Source organism: Sturnira hondurensis, unplaced genomic scaffold (genome assembly GCF_014824575.4).
Source record: "Sturnira hondurensis isolate 20B ecotype Veracruz unplaced genomic scaffold, ASM1482457v3 Scaffold0000780, whole genome shotgun sequence".
In the NCBI taxonomy this organism is placed as follows: Eukaryota; Metazoa; Chordata; class Mammalia; order Chiroptera; family Phyllostomidae; genus Sturnira; species Sturnira hondurensis.
The window spans coordinates 15,870,396-15,891,709 of NW_028073411.1; the positions used below are offsets into that span (position 1 = coordinate 15,870,396).

A 21,314-nucleotide genomic window follows, 5' to 3' on the forward strand; every position below is an offset into this window, starting at 1 on the left:
CCAGAACCAAAGTTCTGACCACCTGCGTCTCTTCTGTGTTTCATGCAGCAAAAGGCTGAGCCAGCAGGAAAGTGACGCTGGTGACAGTGAGAATTCAAAGAAGATGCTAAAGAGGAGAAGCAACTTGTAGTTGAAGGCCTTTCATTGGGGGTCACACAGAAGCCCCGATTGGAGTGCACGGCCCCTCCACCTCCATGAGGGGGCCCACCCACTTGGGGGCAGACGGCAGGCCTCCCTGCCATCACGGGCTAGTCACGAGGGGCAGAGAACAGACGTTCAAGTGCCTGAGAAAGCTCGAGGGAGTGTGGCAGACCCCGCCAACAATCAGACACCCCTATGCTGGGCACCTTGGGAGCTTTGCCCCTTCAGCTCCATCCCTTGGGGGCTCTTCCTGGCTGTCTGCACCTCCCACCACCACACACCAGAGCCCCCGAAACCTGCCCTCCGCAGGGCAAGGCTCTCACTCCTCTTGGGGCAGTTCCGTGGGAGCAGAGGGTCTCCAGGGATTGCTGCTGTTTTCGGGTCAAGGCTTTCCTCCTCCATTTCCAGCCCCTTCCTCCACCCATGAACTGTGGCCTCCGGCTGCCACCAGGTCAGGGCCACCCCTGCCCATTCTGAGCTCGGCCGGCAGCTCTGGTCTGGTCACTGGGGTCCAAGCCTCATGGCCCCACAACCCTGAAGCAGACAGCACCAGACGGCACCCCCTTACCACGAGGAATGTTCCAGGGGCACCACTGCCCCGGTGGATGGTGAGAATGTCCAGAAGCTTCTAGCCCAGCCCACACAGAGCACTGCCAGGAGAGGTCTTTCCCACCCAGAAAGAAAACTGCTCTTTTTATCAAAAACAGGGATTCTCATCCTGGGCACTGTGGCCATTTTGGGTGAGACGACTCTGGGGAGGGGAGCGTCCTGTGCATGATGGGATGTGTAGCGGCACCCCTGGGCCCTGCACACCAGACACCAGTAGCACCCCTACCATGACAGCCAAAAATGTCTCCAGTCACTGCCGGATGTCCCTAGGGGCTGTCCCTCACTGATCTGAGGCCATTCCGATGGAGAGCTGGGCATTCCCACAAATTCCCTGAACATGGTGGGCTCTAGGCTCCCGGAGCTGCTGTCTCAGAGATTCTCCGGACTATTTAGGACCTGAGTTTTTAATTCTTAGCCTGAATTAGACGCTCCTAGGCAGGAGAGACTGGCTCCTTAACAGAAATAACGCACAATAATGGCATCCACCAGCCCTGACCTCCTGACCAGTCGCCAGCTGGGATTCCCAGAGCCAACCAACAGCCCCACCTTGTGGCAAAATAAAACATCTCATTGTTCTGCGGCATCTTCGACAAAGCTTCCTTCCTGTGGGATTTCCAGAACCTGGTTCCCATTTTTCTTTCTGGCCCTTGCATTCTGGGGCAGAAGGCTCCCGCGTGGGGAATGTCAGATTTGGTGGGAAGGTGGTGGTGATGGCATTACTGTGGCTGCCTCGGCCTCCACCGACCTCACGTGGATAATCGTGTTACTTTGTAGGTGTGGTTGCCTTCGCCCACAGGAGTGGGTCTTAGGGCACCTAACTCTTGCTAACGACCTAAATGACAACACCCCAGTCAGGCCAGCGGGCCATTCATTTTATTTTTTTCACAAGCTTTGAATTCAGAAGTTAAGAGCCACAATAAGTCAGCTGTTAAGTAAAAATGGGGGTGATTACAAAGGAAAAATTTGTACAAAACTGTAAAAATCTGACTGCCCACCGACCTCCTCAGAGGGATGAGGACACGGGCAACTAGAAGCTGCTGTCACCCTCCCGGTCGGCAGCCCTGACTGGGGACGAGAGACCCCGTTCTGAGTGTGACCCGGGCTCGGCCTGGCTCTCCAGAGCTGGCTGGAAGGGCACATGGAGGCCGGGAGGACGGCATGCCAGGGACACACGCCATGGAGACCAGCATTTCTGACACAGACGCGGAGGACGTTTCTGCAAGCTGCCCTGAGAGGTCACAGATGTCGGCGGGGCGGGGCGGCTTCTCTGCAGTGCGGACCCCGGAGCGTGGGGGCTGCCCCAAGGGCCGGCAGTCTCGGCCCAGCGCCCACACTGGCCCACACTGGTCCACACTGGTCCTCAGCGATGTCCGTCAGGGGCCCCCACGGGCTTGCATACGGAACTCAGTAACATGCATCAACTACCCTAGAACAGCTACGAGGGTGCGGAGGGGCCGCCCGGGATCCCGGCGCCGGGCGGCGGGAGGGGCGGACTCGAGGACGCGGGACCTGTGCTCACTAAGGAGGGCGAGGAGGACGCCACACGTGGCACGGGCGTCAGCGACACACAACTCTGGGGCCAGGGGGTTCCAAGCAAACATACCACACTAGTACCACTTCTTCCTAAACGCGAAAGGAAAGAACCTCACTCTTGTGTCCCCCAGCAGCTCCACGTAAAACTGGGGGTCTGAGAACCACTGATGGGGGTAGGAATGGACATATTTCCCAGAATCCTTCACTCTAGCTCGTCCACTCGTCCCTGGTCAACCGAGGCTGGTGATGTTGGAGCGGCCACCAGGGGGCGCCACGATGCGGTGGCCAGTACGCCTGGGGTTGTTGTCGTCTATCTGGGCACCTGAAAGAGACAGAGCCAACCACCTTTGTCACAGTTTCCACTGGGTGCTCCTGAGGACCGGGTGCTTCCCCCACACCCCTGGCCTTTGGGACACGGAGCTCTCATCTCAACCCAGCCCAGGCTTGCCTCTGGGGAGGCACCCCAACCTCTCTCCCTGGTGCCCCCTCGGGCCCTGGGACACCCTCCCGCATCGAGTGCTCCTTGTCTGGCTTTACGTTCTTGAGACAGGTGGGCACCCATCAGTGGAGGACCTACTGTGTGCAGGAACGGGCTTTAGAGCTTACAGTATGCGATACTCCAAAAGGGAAATCAGAGGCTCAGCTCACATTTCTTGGGGATACACCTTGAGGTCTGTCTCCGGGGCCCGATGCTCCAAAGGTGTTCTGTGTGTGGTGTGTGTGCGTGTGCATGTGCGTGTGAGCTGCTCACAGCCGCAATCACCCACCTCGCTTGCAGGGGCAGATCTGCCCAAAGGAGGCAGCGGTCCCTACTCTAGATCTGCAAAGCCGACCAGCCACTCTAATCTCGTGCATACCCTTGCAGTTCAGTAAAGACTTAACAGCCCCGCAGCAAGCCCAGTGCCTGGTGCGCAGGAAGTGCCTACTGAACAGACAGGCAGTGACTGCTGGATAAGTGAAGGAGGGTGCTGGGGCAAGGCTCCGGGTCCAGGCGGGGGACTGAGGCTCCAGGACAACTCACGCCTGTACTCTGAGCAGTTTGTAATCAAGCACTTCCCTCACTCGGCCTCACTCCCTTTTCCAAAAAGTAGGAGCAGGGGCCCCTCTGCCCGCAACATTGCGTGCTTGGGGTAAGCCCTGGGGCACATGGATCAGAGTGTCCGCTTGGGTTTTCTCTCCTCGTTTGGTTAGTAGACAGTGTCTTCCTGGTGACTCAGGAACCTCCCAAAGGCCCCCAAATTGGCCTCCACTCACCACCTCTTCCCCTCGTGATCACCTGCACCTTCCTGGCTCCACGTCACATCCTCCGAAAATACCCATCAGGACAAAAGGACCCCCGTGCCACAGAACACATCACACCTGGGCACCGTCACCTCACACAGATGGGTAAAAGGATGGCTGTGAGGTCATTCCTGGTGGCCAGAGGCATCGACGTGGCTGACACCTAATGAAGTCAACTGCCACACCGCTGTGAGGCTGGCCCCAGGCAGTGCCAGTGGCCTCAGAGAGCCAGGGAGGTCGTGGCCCTTCCAGCTGACAGTTTGCCTCACTGCTTTTCTCGGGTGCTGACTTGAGAACAGAACGGTGGCTCGCACACCCGGTGGTGTTTCCCGGCACGGCGTCCAACCTCTGTTCTGCTCACTGAGTGTCAGATAAGAATCTCGAGTTGTGTTTTGGGTCTGTCTGTGCAAAAACACTGGCACTCTGTGAGCACCAGAAGCACACCAGTGCATAAGCTGCTCTTGCACAGAAGGCTCCTGGAAAGTGAGGTGGTCTGGACCACAGGCCCCCCGTTTGTGTCCCCACTGCACAGTCACCANAAGTCAACTGCCACACCGCTGTGAGGCTGGCCCCAGGCAGTGCCAGTGGCCTCAGAGAGCCAGGGAGGTCGTGGCCCTTCCAGCTGACAGTTTGCCTCACTGCTTTTCTTGGGTGCTGACTTGAGAACAGAACGGTGGCTCGCACACCCGGTGGTGTTTCCCGGCACGGCGTCCAACCTCTGTTCTGCTCACTGAGTGTCAGATAAGAATCTCGAGTTGTGTTTCGGGTCTGTCTGTGCAAAAACACTGGCGCTCTGTGAGCACCAGAAGCACACCAGTGCATAAGCTGCTCTTGCACAGAAGGCTCCTGGAAAGCGAGGTGGTCTGGACCACAGGCCCCCCGTTTGTGTCCCCACTGCACAGTCACCGAGCTTGACTGCCCCGGATGGAGGAAAGGTCCGCCATGCCCACCACCTGCATCCACATTCCATCCTCTCTCCGCCCCTCCACTCTCTTCCGCCCAGCACCCCCCCTTTCTGTTTCGAGGTCCTGTACTCCTGCCAGACCAGCGGTCCGCAGATGAGGGGCCCCAACAAAGCCCAGCCCACCGCCTGTTTCCGTGGAGTCCACAATTTAAGAATAAGTCTTACATTTCTGAACGGCTGCATTTTAATGTCCATTTCATAGCTTGTAATAGCCTGGTGTACTGAGCCTAAAACACTATCTGGCCCTTTAAGAAGTCTGCTGCCCAGGCTGGTGTGGGTCAGTGGATTGAGCTCCCATCTTCGAACCAAAGGGTCGCCAGTTCAATTCCCAGTCAACACACATGCCTGGGTTGTGGGCCAAGTCCCCAGCAGGGGGTGCATGAGAGGCAGTCACATACTAATGTTTCTCTCCTTCTGTATCTCTTTCCCTTCCCCTCTGCCAAAAATTAAATAAATAAAATCTTTTTTTAAAAGTCTGCTGATCCCAGAATAGACTGAGGGTTTATTCATCACCACATTCCCAGAGCCTGTCGCCTCCGTTACTTTGCAGGGTGACCCCACCCACTTCTGTGTTCCCAACATGTGCGTGCCTGCTCCCCTGTGGCGATCCTGAGAAATTGCAGATACGTGTCCCAGGGCTTTCCCTGTCTGAGGGACCGCGCCAACTTCTGGTTTTGCCCACACACACAGCTTGAGCATCAAGCCCCAGTCGTTTGACACAGAAGCTCTTGAGGTTGCCGTTTCCTTTTTAAAGCAGTGAGAATAACCACAGCCTACAAACTGGGTTGCTCTGGAGACGAGCCACGAGTCCGAAGAGCGTGTGATAAACTACAGGGACAGGCGAAAGGCAGTGGCTGCCCCATCACCATGCCGTGCTTAGCTCCATGGGTAAAAGTGTAAAAACGTCCCCAAGCGGACTCAGGATGAGCCAATTTCTAGGCAGACTCTTTGTAAGCCAGTGTCCGGTGCCTCTATGCGGCCCATGGGCCCCCTCAGCTTCCTGGCCTCCCCCAGCCCGCACTGCCCTGCCCAGAGGAGAGGAGGAGGGGGCAGCCCATGGTCCCCTCCTCGCTGCTTGCCAGAGGCCCTGCGCCCCTCTCCACAGGAGTGTGGGTCCCCGGCAGCCTCGGCTGCTGCGCCCCTCACCTGACAAGCTGAAGTTGGACTGGTGGAGGTTCCTGATGGGCGGAGGCTGGTGCTTGGAAGGCGAGGATTTGGCAGAAGGGGCGGGAGTTGCATATTTAGGTGTAGCTGGCACCTCATACACGGGGCCGTCGTACATGCCCCTGGGGACCCCTTGCAATCCAGAGACCTGAATGGAGGGAGGGGAGGGGGACTGAGGGACGAGGCACACCTGTGCTGCTGGTTGAGGGCCCTGGGGGCAGGACAGCAACCTAGGGTTGCCCCGGGGATGGACGCACCCACACACTCCACATACTCCACAGGTGCACAGGTGCACACAATTCACACGATCCTGCACATAAAGACATGCGCATGTGTACACAGGCATGTGTACATGCGCACACATGTACACAGGCACACGTGTGTTCAAGGTGGGCTTTCTGGCGAACACCGGCCCTTTGGTGTGGGAGGCAGGTCGCCACGGCAATGGCAGGGACCCGATGAGGGAAGACAGCGCCCTGCAGTGGGAGTTTATCTGAGGTATGGGCACGCCTCCTCCTCTGAGCTGGACTACAGATGGGTCGAGCCTGCTCCACGGCCTCTGACCTCCCAAGGTCAATGGTAAGACTCTTCAAGGAAAGGAGGGAAAGAAAGGTGCAGAATGGAAGGGGAAGGAGGGTGATGGCCACCCTCCAGTTTGCTAGGGGCCGTGCATTTTCACTTGAACGGCCATGCTGCAGGCTCCACACTTTCCTGGCCGAGGACTGGTCAGTCCTTCACAGCACTGAGCTCCAGGGCTCTGATCCCTGGCCAGAGGGTCGAGACACCACAAAGAGCGGGTGCTGAGCATGTGCACCCTGGCTAGCCGCACCCAGCACCCGCCCGCCCCCGTGTGTGCACACCCCTGTACAGTCTGCCAGGCCCCGGGGCCTCTGCAGTCCGGCTCTGACTCCGGCCAGAGCAGCAGGCAGGACACTGCAGCGTGCACCGGGGCTGGGGGCGCGCACCTTGCTCCGGATTCTGATGCGCTGGTAGAGGTGCTCCGGGAAGGGCTTGCGCGGGACGAAGCGGCCCAGGCCCTTGCTGACGCTGAGGCTGCCATCCTCGAAGACGATCTTGCCCTGGCTGATGACCACCAGCGGGGAGCCGTGGCACTCCATGCCCTCGAAGATGTTGTACTCCACAGCCTGCCGGCGACAGCGCCACTGAGCCCTCACGGCCACTGCACAGCCGCCATGAGGCCCCGGACAGTGACCTGAGCCACTCAGACCCCGGGTGCTCCCCAGGGTTCCCCCCTAAAGATGCCTCCCCTGGGCTGTGTGACGTCCCACCATCTGCCTTTCATCTGCATGACCAACCCCTCGCTGCTGGGCATTTGGGGAGGGGGTGTCTATAACCAAACTGATACTGTCTGACGAGGCAGGAATGGAATGGGGCCCCAGGAGTTGGGCACCGTGGCTGAGCTGAACAGAACAGGCATTTCTGTGTCTTTTTAAACAACGTGTTTTCTTTAGGATAGGACAGTTTTCTAAAATTAAATTACTGAGCCAAGGGACATGAGTTGTTTTTTTTAAGGCATTCGCTGCCTATTGCCAAATCATTACACCCTGAAGGCCTCAGACCAACGGACCGTACGTGGGCCATGGAGGGGTGAGCCAGGGGGGCAAGGGCTGCAAGGTTTCCTGTCTGTGAAACCCCTCCGGCAATGGGGGGGTCTCTTACATTTCCTTCCTCCCTTCCTCCCTTCCACTTTGAAGGACACCTCCTTAAACTACACATCCCTCTCATCACTCCTAAAGCGAGGACAGCTAGCACTAGCCGACTGCTTCTGATTATTTAAAAGGGGGTCAGGTACTAGTAAGCAAACTCAAAAGATTGAAATGGCATGCTTTTGAAAAAGCCCCTCTTCTACCTCGGCCAGAGACCGCTGCCTCAGGCAGACTTTTCTGCACCCCCGAGTTTCTGAGCCCGCACCCCGGTCTCAGGAGTGGCAAGCGCTCTCTGCGGCCTTGCCTTCTCTCAGCAGCGTCCGCATCAGCACATGGATGTGGCTTAAACGTGCTTCTAGTTCACTAGCCTGCTGGACCACATCCCACCACAGGGATGTACTACTGGTTTCTTATCCGGTCCCAGGGAGGAGCAATGGGTGGCTTCCCTGGCTCTGCTGGTACACACCGTGCCGAAAGGCCCTTGTGTGTGCCCACATGGAAGGTGTGCCCATCTTGCTGGAGGTGGAGTTTGGGGCCAAAGGGTAAATGGGTTAGGCCTTTGATGAGTCCACCCTCCAAAAAGGTGGTGCCAGTTTCAATTCCCAGCAAGATGCTGAGCTCGCCAGCCTCCTAGGAACCCCTGGCACTCAGTCCCTGGCCCAAGTGAGGAAACACATCTGACCGTCACAATTTGCACCTGGTTGATTACAGGCCAGACTGGGTCTGTTTTTAAGTGAATGTGAACCCTGTGTACATTTCTGCTGTGGCACAGTTTCGCATTTCTGCACTCCTACGGGCCGGGTTCCGGGGATGGCTGTCTGCGGTCTCTCCACATCCTCGGGTCTGCTGGACGAGGGAAGGGGTCCAGGGCTCGAGAGATGGAAAGCAGAGACGCAGCCCCCAGGCTCAGGGCCTGGGACGAGGGCAGCGCCCCCCACCTCCGGGATGTGCACAAACACAACCTGCTCCCGGGCAGCCCCTTCCGTTGCCGCCGCTGAGCAGTGGGCACCAGACAGAGCAGGGGTTTCTCAACCAGATCCAAGCGTCTCCTGGTCCATAGCTCAACTGAGAACAGACACCGGAGCCGGTGCCTTCAGGCTGTGAATCTGAGAGTTTCCACAAGCACCGGGGGCGGGGGTGGGGGCAGGGGGCAGGGAGCAGACGGCACACGCCCGTGCCAGCCTCTAAGCCAATCCCGATGCAACCTCATCTCTGCCACTGGCGGGGAACCTGAGTGACTGCGTCACCCCTGGTGTCACATCGCAGCAGCCTGGCTCCGAACTTCACAAACCGTGTCTCACCAGATGTTTCCAAATGACTGCAAAGCCAGACTCGCCTGCCCAAACCAGGGCTGCCAGGGGTTAACCAGGACTTACCGACTTGTGACTCTTGGCTGTTATGGTCTTCACCTTGTCGGGGTCCCAGATGACCACGTCGGCGTCCGAGCCCACGGCGATCCGCCCTTTTCTGGGGTACAGGTTAAAGATCTTGGCTGCGTTGGTGCTGGTGACAGCGACAAATTGGTTCTCATCCATTTTGCCAGTTGCCTGAGGGCAAGAGGCATGGATGAGAAGACCATCCCGTAACAGGCTGGGAGCAGGGACAACAGGCACACGCAGAAACCTGGTGAGAAGTCTGCACCTCCCCCCTCTGCCCAGCTGCCTCATCAGAGCAGAGATTGCCTCGAGCACTCACAGGCAGGCTGACATCTGCGTAACAGCCATTACAGCATCTTACCAGTGTCACGGGGCCCAAGCTTCTAGAGTATTCCTGGGAGGGGCAATGGGGTGCCGCCTTACCACTGCCTTGTCCCAGACCACGGTCATCCGCTCCTCGATCCCGTTGACACCCTCGGGGATCAGAGTGAAGTTGTCCTTGCCCACCGCCTTCTGGGCAGTGCTATAGGGACAGTGGCTGCTACCTGTGACCTGCAGGTCCCCACTGGCAAGAACAAAAACAGGGAGGGTTCAAAGCTGAGTTCAGGGTAAAGGGGGCAGATCTCAACTTCAGGCGCTCAAGCCAGACTTGAACCTAACACCCTAGAGAGATTGTGGGGAGAGGGCGTGGGCCACACCATGGACACTAGGGAGTGACATCAGAAGGTCCTTTGGCTGTGGTGTCTGGCTGCCAACTGGAAGGAGCTCTGGGCATGGAGAGAAGGTTCTAGGTTAGTGCTGGCTCTGGGCTGGTCTGGATAAGGCTCCCCAGGCCAGCCTCCTCTTCCTCACCTGGAAGGGAGGGACCCAGCCAGAAGATGGGCCAGGCTATCCTGCCCTCAAATGCTCTGGTCCTGGGGGCCAGCCGGGGAGTGAGGGCCAGATCAGGTTCTGCCTGTGGGACATGGGGGAGGCTTGTGCTTCTCGCTTTGTGAGGAGAGAACCCTGGGGGTCCCCAGGAAGGGTGGGGGTCTGGTCTGATTTCGGTTTTGAAATATCTGGGTGCCTCTTGGGAGCAGGCGGTGACACATGGGGACACGGAGGGGGCAGCTGGAAGTAGAAAGGCCTGTCGGGACAGAGAGATGGCGGCAGCCAGAGCCAGGATGGCCACAGCCAAGGGGGTGAGAAGTGGCCAGAGCCCAGAGCCCTTGGTCGGTGTCCTGCCAACCCCTGGCTGTGGGGCAGCAGCCTTGTGGTCAGGGCCCGTTTTGGACTTGGAGCTGCCCACCCGGCGCTGGGCTGCCGACAGCGAGGAAGCTGGTGGCTGGGCAAGGCCAGGGTTTCGCACCTTTGGGGGGAACCAGATTTCCGCCTGGCTAACCACACAGGAGTGGTGACTGTGGCTGTGCTCCCACTGTGTGCAGGCAGCACAGCCCAGTGGCCACTTCGTGAGTCCGAAATTTCAGGCCCTTGTCACACTGTCTCTGCCAGCTCTGCTGACAGGTCAAGCCAGCCAGAGGGGTGTTACAGGTGGTAAGACCGGCCCAGAGAGGCACGGCCCTCAGTGTTCCTGACCCTGGCTGCTCCCCAATACCCACGCTGTGGGGGGCACAGGCAAGAGGTGCTTCCTTAGTTGCTGCATGAGCAGGAGGCGGTCCGCAGGCAAGGGAAGGGCCACTGAGCCCCCTCGTCACCAACCGGAGCTGCAGGCTGAGCCCTCCCCACCTGCAGCCTGAGGCCTGGCCCACAGGGTCTGAGGCGACCGGGCTCCGCCCTTCGCCCTCAGCCCCAGGAGCCCCCCCCTCGCTCTCACCAGGCCAGCAGGGAGGTCAGGTGGTCAGGCGTGGTGGGGTCCGGGCTCAGGGGAGGGGAGGTCACGAACGCCGCTGCCTTGGCCCAGTTCTTGCTCCAGTAATGGGTGCCGTCGGTCCCCAGGCTGGCCGCGATGGGCTCGCCGAAGACAAGGGGGCCTTGGGGGACAAACACAGACGCAAGTGGTTAAGAGTGGATGGTCTCTCCTAGGAGGTGCTGATGTGAAAAAGTAGGAGATCTCAGCTGGAGAAAATACATCGGCCAAAGGGGATAAATCACCCGTCCTTCTCCCAGGCTTCACCCCAGAGAGCCCACCCCCCGGCCCCCAGTGCCCGGCTGACGCGCACAGCAAGCGCTTGGATCAGTCGTGCCGTTCGGATTTGGACGGGACTACGATCTCTTTTTACAGCCTGGTCAACCGAGGCACGGAGACGTATCCCGCTATTCATCCGGGGATCCACCAGAAGCAGGTCATCAACTAAGGAGTCAAGTTCAGGTGTCATACTGGGGAGGTGACTGAGGACTGGGGAGGCTGGGGACTGAGGACGTGACACAGGGGAAACAAGTCAAGACCACGTGAGTTACCCTGAGTCACATCTGCAGGCACCTGTAGCTCAGTGCGTGGGAGCCCCTTAGAAACTGTGACGTGCCTCAGAGCCAGCCCCGCCAGGGGGCTTGGCTGTGCCTCCAACCCTCTGCTTTCTGAGCACCCACCGCCCCGAAATCCCACCCACCCACCTTCCCGGGAGGGGCCAGACGTGCCTCCGTAGAGCAACGCTGGCGTTGGGCAGTGCAGGCAGCGGCTGTGATCACCCGCTCCAGCACGACTCAGATGCCCCTGCCCCAGGCCCCACACCGCACATGGGGACTCAGGGCTCAGATCTAAAACCACCAGCCCCTTCTTCCCTTCCCATACATGTGGGAGGCCCACAGGGCTCGGGCTCGGCAACAGGCAGCGAGTCCCTGCCCTGGGTGGGGGCTCTGTTGGTGAACTTGAACCTGCCAGACACCCCGTCCTCAGGAGACGGGGCACTGGGCAGCCCACCTTTCTTCCTGGCCAGGGCGATGATGTCCGCTGCACTCTTGCTCATCACCTTGGTGATGTACACGGGGCAGTTGACGCGGCCGGCAATGGTGATGGCCCGGAACGTGGCCTCGGCCTCCAGCTGGGAACACAGCAAACCCCGGTCACTGGAGGTGGGGGCGAGGGCCGCCATCCCCCACCCCGGGTCCCCAGGGCTCCCACCTTCCTTACATGTGGTCAGAGGAAACCCTACTGCCCCGAAGGAAGGAAAAATGGTGTAGATTTAAAAAAAGAAAGAAAATGTTAAGCCAGAGTGGATTTGGTTAGAGGACTGGATGGCGGGATTACGTCCTTACACCACTGGGAAGAATTCTGCATGTTCTGTTAGGAGGGGGTAAACTAGACAGCATCGAAAGGCCACCTCGGGCCCCGAGGTGGTCGGTCATTTACATAAATGCCTGACGTACGTGAGCCCCTGTGCCTCCGAGCATGCCTTTCCTCCCCCTCCTCCCCCAGCCAAACCCGCCGGCCACCGGGCTGGGTCTCTGCCCCTCTGGGCTGGCCCTTCTTCAACAAAAGGTCCAGTTACATTCTGCACAGCTCTGTTTTTAACTCCCAGCCTGTGCTGCCCGAGTGCGGTCCTGCTGCTGGGACGCAGCTCCAGCAGGGGCGTCATGAGGCCTGAGTCTGTGAGCACCGCGGCTGGTCCACCCTGACCTCTCACCAGGGACCAGGCACCAGCAGCTCATATGCTGTGGCGCCCCCGTGTGGAGCCCCGGGGGAGGGGTCTGTCTACTGGAGTTGTGTCCCCAGGCGCCTGGCATGGCCCAGGCCCAGAGTGGAGGTCTGGGAGGACAGATGTGACATAATCAGGACACAGGGAACACCCTCAACTCAAAGGCTTCCCTGGTACCCTGCCTGCCTTCCTCTGTCCACCCTACACACTCAGACACAGTTGTGCACACACTCCCACACATGCATACAATGTGCACACACATGCTCTCACACAGTGCATGTGCCATTTGCACGTACACACATGCTCACACAGGCTCACATGCAAGCACACGCTCACACACTCTGCCACTCCCAGGGGAGTGCGCCGTTTTCCAGTCTCGGGAGCACAGCGGGCAGCGGGCGGGGCAGCCGTCTCACAGACAGGAGGCCTGGGACGTGCGGCTCCCCCTTCACATCAAACACACAAAGTCCTACGTCCCTATCCACTGTGGACACTTGACTGTCCCTGGGGCCTGGTGTGATACTCCTGGGCTTCTTGGGCTCTGGGGGCAGGGCCCCTCCCTGGCGCCTCAGCCTGGCCTGCAGCTGGTTGGGCCCTGGAGTCACAGGCAGACCCCAGGAGAGCCCTGTGTGCTGGCCCTTCCCTCAAAGAGGGGCACGGGGGGGGTGCTCTGGCTGGGCTGTCCCAGCCCGAACAGCATCGGGCGAGCTGTTGTCAGGGTCGTACCCCATGCAGGGCCCTTTTACCTCCTCGGGTCTGCTCAGAGCATGGCCCTCGGGCCCTGTGATGCCCATCTCCAGAATCCGCTTTTGTTCCTGAAAGACAAGAACAAGAAATCAGTGAGTACAGAACATCAGAGCTGGGAGGGGCCACTCCCCCGACCCCTACTCCCACCCCTCAGAAGGACCAACAGGGGAGCCCAGAGAGGCAGGGGTCACAGGCTCTGACTTGGGCCGGGAGACCCGGTGCTCCCTGCTTCTCCCCACTGCACCTGCCCCCCTTCCCCTGGGCCGCCCCGGACTGCATCTGGGTTCTGCACAATCCCCTGGGACCAGCCAGAAGGGGTGGGGGTAACAGGTGAACTCAAAGGCCACCCCCACCCTCCCAGGCTCTGAGCCTCTGCCACAGGGCCCTCCCTTGGGGAGACAGGTGACATCCAGATGGAAGCTCTCTGACATGGGAGTCCCACTCCAGGCCCTTCTCTGTGACTCAGGGCCATTGCTGAAGGCTCAGTCTTCTCTTCCTCACTCTGGGGACAAGAGTGCCTGCGTCCCCAAGTTCCCGCCCTGAGTCAGTGAGGCCGAGTGTGTAAAACGGCAGTGCCACACCTGGCATTTGGTTGGGGCTCCTCTCTTGGCAGCTGGCTCTCCAGGCCTCTACACAGTAGAGATCCCCTTCCCAAAACCGGCCCCCTTTCCAGCAGGAGGCCTCTGCCTCAAGTTCATCGTGTAACTTTGAAGTGGCTCCCTAAGGTAACAGCCCAGACTCAAGCCCATTTGCTCTGAGGTTTTCTCACCCCAAGAATACTTTCATTTCCCTAAAAAATTTTCTTTTTCCTTTGCAAAGATATCAGCCGTGTGGGCGCTAATTTTAACCTGTGCCATTTCTGGGCCGTCGCTTTTCCCAGGAGCCCCAGGCTGGGTCCCCCACGGACAAACCCGCAATCCCCACCGCCTCCGTGGTTATCAAGCCTGAGCTCACGGTGGAGACAACCTGAAAGCGATTTCCAGATCTAACAGCAGGATGGGTCTAAGTGAGCAACAGAGTAGTTCCAGCTACTGGAGGGGGTGCGTGCATAAAGGTGTTATGAGGTGGACAGAGCCCTGTGTGGGGACATCAGTTACTCTTTCTGTTGGGAAGGGGGGAGGGAGGGACAGATGGAGAGGGGAGGAAAACACAGACCCCTAAAGACAAGAGCGGGGTCTCTGGAACAAGACCACGGGCCGAACACCCACAGGACTCCTGCTCCCCCGGAAATCCACTGAAGGGGAAGAAAAGGCCGAGGGGATGCAGAGGAGACCGCAGAGGCCACACCTGGGAGGCTGCAGAGCAGACCAACGCAAGGGAGCAGACTCTTGGAGCCCAGGGAGCGAACTCTGACATTCTCAGTGGGGCGGGGCCAAGAAGCCCTGGATGTGAAGCTTAGCGAGGGGGTCCAGGTGGGTCCTCTGTTTTCACTGGAAAACTGTTCAGCAGTAGCTGCTGACACTGAGGAACACGGCCACCACCCAGCCATCTCACTCCCGGGGACACATGAACAGGTGTGAACGTGTGTGTAAATGAACCGGCAGGGTCACGGGAGCTTGGTGCACTACAGCCTCCCCCCAGTGGAAACTACCCAAATCCCCCGGAGAATACATTCTGACCGACTCCCACAGCGGAACTATAGCCCAGGGACGTGAAAGGGAAGCCACTGGTTCGTGGAACAGGAGGGACGAATCTCACAGACCTAGTACTGAGCAAGCGCAGCCAGAGGATGATGCACGGTTCCGTTTCACCAAGTTCAAAGCCAGGCAAACCTGAGCTCTGTGTGGCAGGCAACGTCTAAGAGGCTCCCAGTGAGCTGACTCCTGGTTTCTGTGCCCCTGTGCAGTCCCCTGCCCGTGCAGATTAGGCAAAGGACCAGCCCCTCAAGGTGTGCAGGGTAAGTAACGTTATAACCCCTGTGGGACCGGTGAGCAACCGAGGTGCGCAGACCCTGGGGCCTGCCAGGGGCCTGGCTGCAGGTGGGGTGTGCAGGCCTCACCTCTGGTACGCAGTCTAGTCACCTCCCTGCTCCACACCTGCGCCCCCCTCTGTCATACGACACGGAGAAGCAGACGAGGTGTGGTGGGGGCGGGGGAGGGGGGGTGGTGCACGGCACTCACCTGAGCTATCAAGTCTCCATTTTCAGCGTGGACCAGGATCACAGCTCCCAGCCCCTTCAGGAAGGTGAAGGCTTCGTACAGCTAGGGAGGGAGAGATGGGGGGCTGAGGCGAGCAGCGGGACCACCGGCGAAGGCAGCCCCTCCACTCACACCGCCTTTACTCGAGGCCCCCACAGAAGCAGCTAGTCAGCTCCGGCGAATCGATGGAATGTCTGGATCAGCAACAAGTGACCTTGACCCTGAGGAGGCCGGGGTGGGGCAGAACTGATGGAAGTCCCGGCACAGCTGGATGGCACCCTCCCTCTGGAGCCCGTTCCCCACCCCCGCTGGCTCGGTTCGCATTTGTGCCATGGTAGTGCCTGCTGGTGGTGACAGCTGGTGCTGGGAAGTCCTTTTCCGTTTCCCTGAAATTGTGTAGCTAACCCTGCCCAGGCCGGTGCCACAGACCTCAGGAGATGAGCCTCTTCACAAAACTTCAACCCTCGTCACTTGACAGAACATGGGGGGCCGGGGAGGGGGGCCTGCTCTCCAATAATCTAACACTCGGATAACATCACCTGCCCAGCGTCCCCGGATTCAGCCAGCACAGGCCCTGCCCAGCACCCAGGTCCTCCCCGGCCCACGAAGGAGCCGCAATCCCACCCTCCCACGCGGGAGGGCCAAAGCCAGCAGGTGCGGGGGTGGGGGGATGCTGGGAGGCGTGAAGCACTTCCCAGGACCTGCACCCAAAGCCTGCTGGGTGGGCGCCCTCTGTCACGGGGCTTCAGGGGAGCAGACATTAGAACGAGACAGGTGGAAATCACGGCGATATGGAATGCCGCGTGCTGCGCTCTCCACGAAGCCGAAGCAGCGTTCAGCCCGAGGAGGGCTGCCTGCGAGGCCGGGGGGCACCTCGGAGCAAGACCTCCTCTAACTGCGGGCGTCTGTGCCGGAGGCAGGACAGGTGCTTCTCCCAGGCATGTCACACTCTGTGGTGACAATGATTAACAGCTAATTAATACCCAGAGGCACCGTCCTACAGTGTCACTGGTAGTAAATCATTTCACCCTCCAGCAGCCCCTGAGCCAAAAGCACGGGAGCAGTCAGGAAAGTGGCCCCCGACCGCACAGCCAGGCCTGGGCTCCCAGCTAAGCCACCTGGCTGCAGCATCCACGCCCCGTATTCCATGTTTTTAAGATTTTATTTATTTATCTTTAGAGGGGAAGGAAAGGAGAGAGGAGAGAGGGAGAGAAATATCAATGTATGGTTGCCTCTCGTGTGTCCCCTGCTGGGAACTGGCCTGCCACCCAGGCATGTGCCCTGACTGGGAATCAAACCGCAATCCTCTGGTTTGCAGGCCTGCACTCAATCCACTGAGCTACGCCAGCCAGGGCATGCCCCATATTCTTAAGGATTAGTGGGCAGGGCAAGGATGGCAGAACAAAGCCAGCAGTCCCACTGGAGGGAGACCAGGTGCCCGCTAACTAGCAGGCCCGCACGTGTACCACACAGAACGTCATCTTCCTCAGCTCACTCCCTCCCCGTAAGGATGGCCTGACGTCAGCCAGGTGGGAGAGGCACATGCCGCACCAACGAGAGGACCGGGAAAGGAGGCAGCTTGCAATCAGCCCGGGGGAGGGGGGGTGGGGGGTGGCCACAGCTCTCCTCCTGGGTCAGAGCTCATGGAATGGTCCCCACCCTGGCTTGAGCCCCAGAATCGAGGGCGGAGTTCCCAGGAAACACAGACTCCTGAGCCCCACCCTGGGTGTCTACAACAGGGTCCAGGAGTCTGCATTCTTAATGAGCTCTTTAGGTAACACTGAGGGTGAGCCGGGTGTGGGAGCCCCCACGCAGGGGTCCCCGCTCCACCTCACACTGGCAGCCAGAAAGGGACACAGGCCCAGGAGGGACTCTGACACACGAGGCCACATGGCAGTTCAGCGTCACAACCAGGACTCAACCCCCGAGCTCTGCCCCGGCTGCTCCTGCCCAGCGAGGAGAGCAGGCGTGTGGCTGCGCCTACCTGGCTGTCGGACATTTGGTAGAGATCCTTGTAGGCCATGTACACCTGGAAGGAATTGACACCTGTTTGAGACAGAGAGAACAGAAAGTGCATTTAAGGGAAACGAAGCACGTCTTCCCTGTAAATCGATGATCACAGCACAGAGCGGAACGGCCAGGGTAGAAGGGTAAGGCAGAGCTCACGGGGGCGCATGCCCGGCCTGGGGGTACCCCTGCAAGCTAAATCTGAAGGAAGGAAGGGGGGAGAGGGGTGGGGTGGGAGGAGTAAGGGAGAAGGGAGGGGAAATGGGAGGGAGGAGGGCGTGTGTGGGGCTACTGCCAGCAGGAAGATGAAGGGGCCTCGGATGTGCAGGTCCCAGAAAGTGTCCCATGGCTGAAGCGAAGGCAGCGTGTGTGTTTTTAAATCCCCTGTTATGGTAAAATACAAACAACGAAAGTCAAAGTCACAACCATTTTGAAGGGTGCAACTCGGGGGCACTCGGTACATTCACAACGCAGCCGCACACCATCGATAGTGCCGCTAAAGGCAGTGGCGTGAGCAGACCTCCCGTCTCTGGAACATTCTTCCGGAAGCGGAGTGGAAAGTGGGTGGCAGAGCAGCCGGGAGACGGGGAGGCAGACAGGAGGGGGGAGGAGGAGGGAGAACCTGACCCTAATTCACCTTCAAGTGGCCTGAAGACAAGGACTGTATTCATACATTATTCATGCCGCACACCCGTAATGTGTACTATGCAATTAACATTTGTTGATGAAATCAGAAAACATTTTGATAAAAAAATGAAGAATTCAAGGCAAAAGGATGAAACGGACCAGACTTCTTTTATATGAAGCAATAGTGAAGACAAGCCAAAAATCTTTTCTTGTACAAAAAGTCTCGGCCACAAAAATTTCCTTTGCCAAAAGTTCTGGAAAAATTAAAAGAAAAAATAATATGCAGAGACTAACATAAATGTATTGATTTCTAATTAATCAATTAGGCTTAAATAAAAACGATAAGGCAATTAAGTGATATTATATTCCTTGTAAAGATAAACCCTTTCCCCTGGCTGGTGTAGCTCAGTGGATTGACTGCAGGCCCGTGAACCAAAAGATCATGGTTCGATTCCCAGTCAGGGCACAGGCCTGGGTAGCAGGCCAGTTCCCAGCAGGGGACGCACGAGGATCAACCACACATTGATATTTCTCTCCCTCTCTCCTTTCCTTCCCCTCTGAAGATAAATAAATATGATCTTTTAAAAAACCAAATTCTTAAAAAAAAGATAAACCCTTTTTTAAATACAAACACCAAAGTTCAGCATGTTATAAAAGATTCAACCCTGGCTGGTGTAGCTCAGTGGATTGAGCACGGGCCTGCGAACCAAAAGATTGCGGTTCGATTCCCAGTCAGGGCACATGCCTGGGTTGCAGGCCAGTTCCCAGCAGGGGCCAGTTCCCAGCAAGGGACGAATGAGAAGCAACCGTACATTGATATTTCTCTCCTTTTCTCCTTCCCTTCCCTTCTAAAGATAAAGAAATAAAATTTAAAAAATAATGTGATACAAGATTTTTTTTAAAAGATTCAGGGACAAACAAATAAAACCAAGAAGACAGGTAAATTCATGGCCTTAAATGCTTCATCATTACTATTTTTTCCTCATCTGAGGACAAACTGATCGATTTTAGAGGGGAAGGGAGAGAGAGAAACATCAATCAGCTGCTTCTCGCACAAGCCCCGACAAGGGACCAAACCTGCAGCCTAGACACGTACCCGGACCAGGAATCGAACCTGCAGCATCCAGTTTATGAGACGCTGCTCCAACCAACCGAGCCATACTGGTCAAGGTGTGCTCATTATTTTTTAAAGGAGAGGGAAAGAGTAAGCTTCCCTGATAAAAAATTTTAAAAGAAATGAAAATTCACCAGAAACTAGAAGTAAATAATGTAAACAAAAGCAGAAATAATGACTTAGACAACAGGGCAGACTCAAAAACACCCTAAACCGGCACTCGGGGTGGAGGGAAGGGATGAGGTAAAGCTATTGCAGATGAAAGCCTTCTGTGAAATAATCGTGACAGATTGACTTGTTATAAATGAAAATCTTCTAGAAGTTCATTCTGTTTTTTAAAGATTTTATTTATTTTTAGGGAGAGGGGAAGGGAGGCAGAAAGAGGAGAAACATCGATGTTTGGTTGCCTCTCATGCGCCCCCTACTGGGGACCTGGCCCCACAACCCAGGCCTGTGCCCTGACTGGAAATGGAACCAGCGACCCCTTGGTTAACAGGCCAGCACTCAATCCACTGAAACATACCAGCCAGGGGTTCATTCTTAAAAAGTCAAAATAACAAGCAAAAACCAATACAGTAACCATCTGCAACAATTGTAACAGGGTTTGAAAACACCTCTTCTCTTCAAAACACCCAACAGGGGTTACTTCTTGGGAGAGGAGGGAAGAGGGCTGTGATGGGGACCGTGGAGAGTCTGTCGGGGCAGCCGACCCAGTCCTATTTTTCATTAATAACTGACTGGGGTAATCTCATAGTAACCCGTAAAGCTACATCTCTGATGCGTGGTTTTCTGTATCTGTTTTACTATATGTTAAAAAGGTTCAAATAAAAGCAAAGAAGCAAAAAAACTCTAAAAGCAAACAATATTTTTAGACAATTTAAGAAGGAAAAACGGCTAATAAAAATAAGGAAGCGATGTGGTTGCATTTGTAATCAAGCAGCTCAAATGGAAACTTCTGTGTTGCGCCCCACATTTGCAGGCCGGCTGGGGCAATGGTTGGGCCCGCGCAGGCCCAGCAGGGTGCAGGGCCGGCAGGGGGAGCTGGGAGCAGACCGTGTGGCCTTTGGGAGGTGCGGGAGATAGATGGTGAAGGTGAGACAAGCACCTGGCTTAAACACCTGAGCAGGCTGTGAATCAGCCTCAGTGGTTATTAGAATAAAAATTAATTTTTTTAATTTCAAAAAATAAGTTGCCCAGTGCTGTGGATGTGCCTCAAAATGAGTCCCTCTTACGTACCACTGGACAGTGGACACTGGCACAGCCCACCTGTCACTGCCGAGAGAAGCACGGAGTCCCATCTGTGCAAATTGTGAGGGTCCCCTGTCTCTGCCCAGGCCACTCTCCTGCCTGCAGGGGGGCCTCCAGGACACAGCCAGCCTGGGCCTCACGCACGCATGCTCCCCTGTGCACCTGGCTGTCTTCACAGGTTTCTCTCGGGAAGGGGCACAGAACAGCAACTTGCAACAATTGTGCCTACACCTCTTGGGTCCTCCACCCATTCATAACCCCCTGCAGCTCTCAGAACTGTCTCACATTCTTTAGCCACCCTTCTATCCATTTCCCCATCCACCCTCTGACCTTCGAGGTGGCCAAGTTCTCGCCCTGAAGCCCCAGGTGGTGGTTGGTGGGCAGCTGATGCTGAGCGGAGCCACAAGGAGAGGCTGAATCCCGCTGACACCAAAGGACACCCAGCTGGTCTCTGAAAGAGAGGCGCACCCACTCAAAGCATGGGCTGGTCCATTCCACCACTGGACGATGGGGGCAGAGGACACTGGCGTGAGCCCCCAGAGCGGCTCTGCAGTCTGCACTCAAGGCAGAGACGCTGGCGTCTGCTCGGACTGGCGAGGGGAACCTGGATTCCCAGTGATCGGCCTGTGTCTTAGCTGCAGGGCTCCAACCCAGCCACACGTGACCAGAGCATTCAAGGCAGAGTCAGCAGTGAGCACTGCCCCAACTCATCAGGCCCCAGAAGCCCCTTCCATGGGACATTTGTGATCTCGCTCATCCAGTACTTTCTGAGCACCTACTGGGTGCAAGGACCACTCTAGAGACTGGAGAAATCGGGCAGGAGGGGTCCCTGTCCACCTTCCACTGGGCATGAGAAACAAACAAACGAACAAACAAGATTGCTTCGGGCAGAGGCAGAAGACAGGAAGGTGTACGAGAGGCTGCTAACTTTCACAAGTTTCACGAAAGTTCTGCAGTGACTCCCGTTAAGAGGTGAAGTCTGTCTGGCCAGTCCTCGGACATGGGCTAGGGTCAGAGGTGGCAGTGCACACATCCCCCGCCACAGACACAGCGGTCCTGCAGGCCACTCTCCCCCTCCCAGAACCACCGAGGGAAGGCGCTCACGACAGCCGGCTGGAGACCAGAG

The 21,314-nt window shown here is 57.4% G+C and overlaps 2 protein-coding genes across 3 annotated transcripts in view; one reads left to right on the forward strand and one right to left on the reverse strand.

Annotated features, from left to right (window-relative positions):
* EVC (EvC ciliary complex subunit 1) overlaps positions 1–1,331 on the forward strand; it is a 45,002-nt gene extending 43,671 nt beyond the window's left edge. The window contains exon 21 of the mRNA XM_037046065.1: positions 49–1,331. Coding sequence (XP_036901960.1) covers positions 49–130 — 82 coding nt within the window. The 3' untranslated portion in view covers positions 131–1,331. The remainder of the gene's footprint in view (positions 1–48) is intronic.
* A 276-nt stretch (positions 1,332–1,607) lies between these two features.
* The window catches only part of CRMP1 (collapsin response mediator protein 1), a 47,386-nt gene continuing 27,679 nt past the window's right edge, over positions 1,608–21,314 (reverse strand). For both annotated transcript variants that reach the window (XM_037046080.1, XM_037046090.1), the window contains exons 5-14: positions 17,177–17,238; positions 15,175–15,255; positions 13,054–13,122; positions 11,593–11,713; positions 10,549–10,705; positions 9,159–9,300; positions 8,736–8,906; positions 6,658–6,837; positions 5,675–5,840; positions 1,608–2,605 (exon numbers count right to left, since the gene is read on the reverse strand). In XM_037046080.1, the coding sequence (XP_036901975.1) occupies positions 2,514–2,605; positions 5,675–5,840; positions 6,658–6,837; positions 8,736–8,906; positions 9,159–9,300; positions 10,549–10,705; positions 11,593–11,713; positions 13,054–13,122; positions 15,175–15,255; positions 17,177–17,238 (1,241 nt within the window). In that variant the 3' untranslated portion in view covers positions 1,608–2,513. The remainder of the gene's footprint in view (positions 2,606–5,674; positions 5,841–6,657; positions 6,838–8,735; positions 8,907–9,158; positions 9,301–10,548; positions 10,706–11,592; positions 11,714–13,053; positions 13,123–15,174; positions 15,256–17,176; positions 17,239–21,314) is intronic.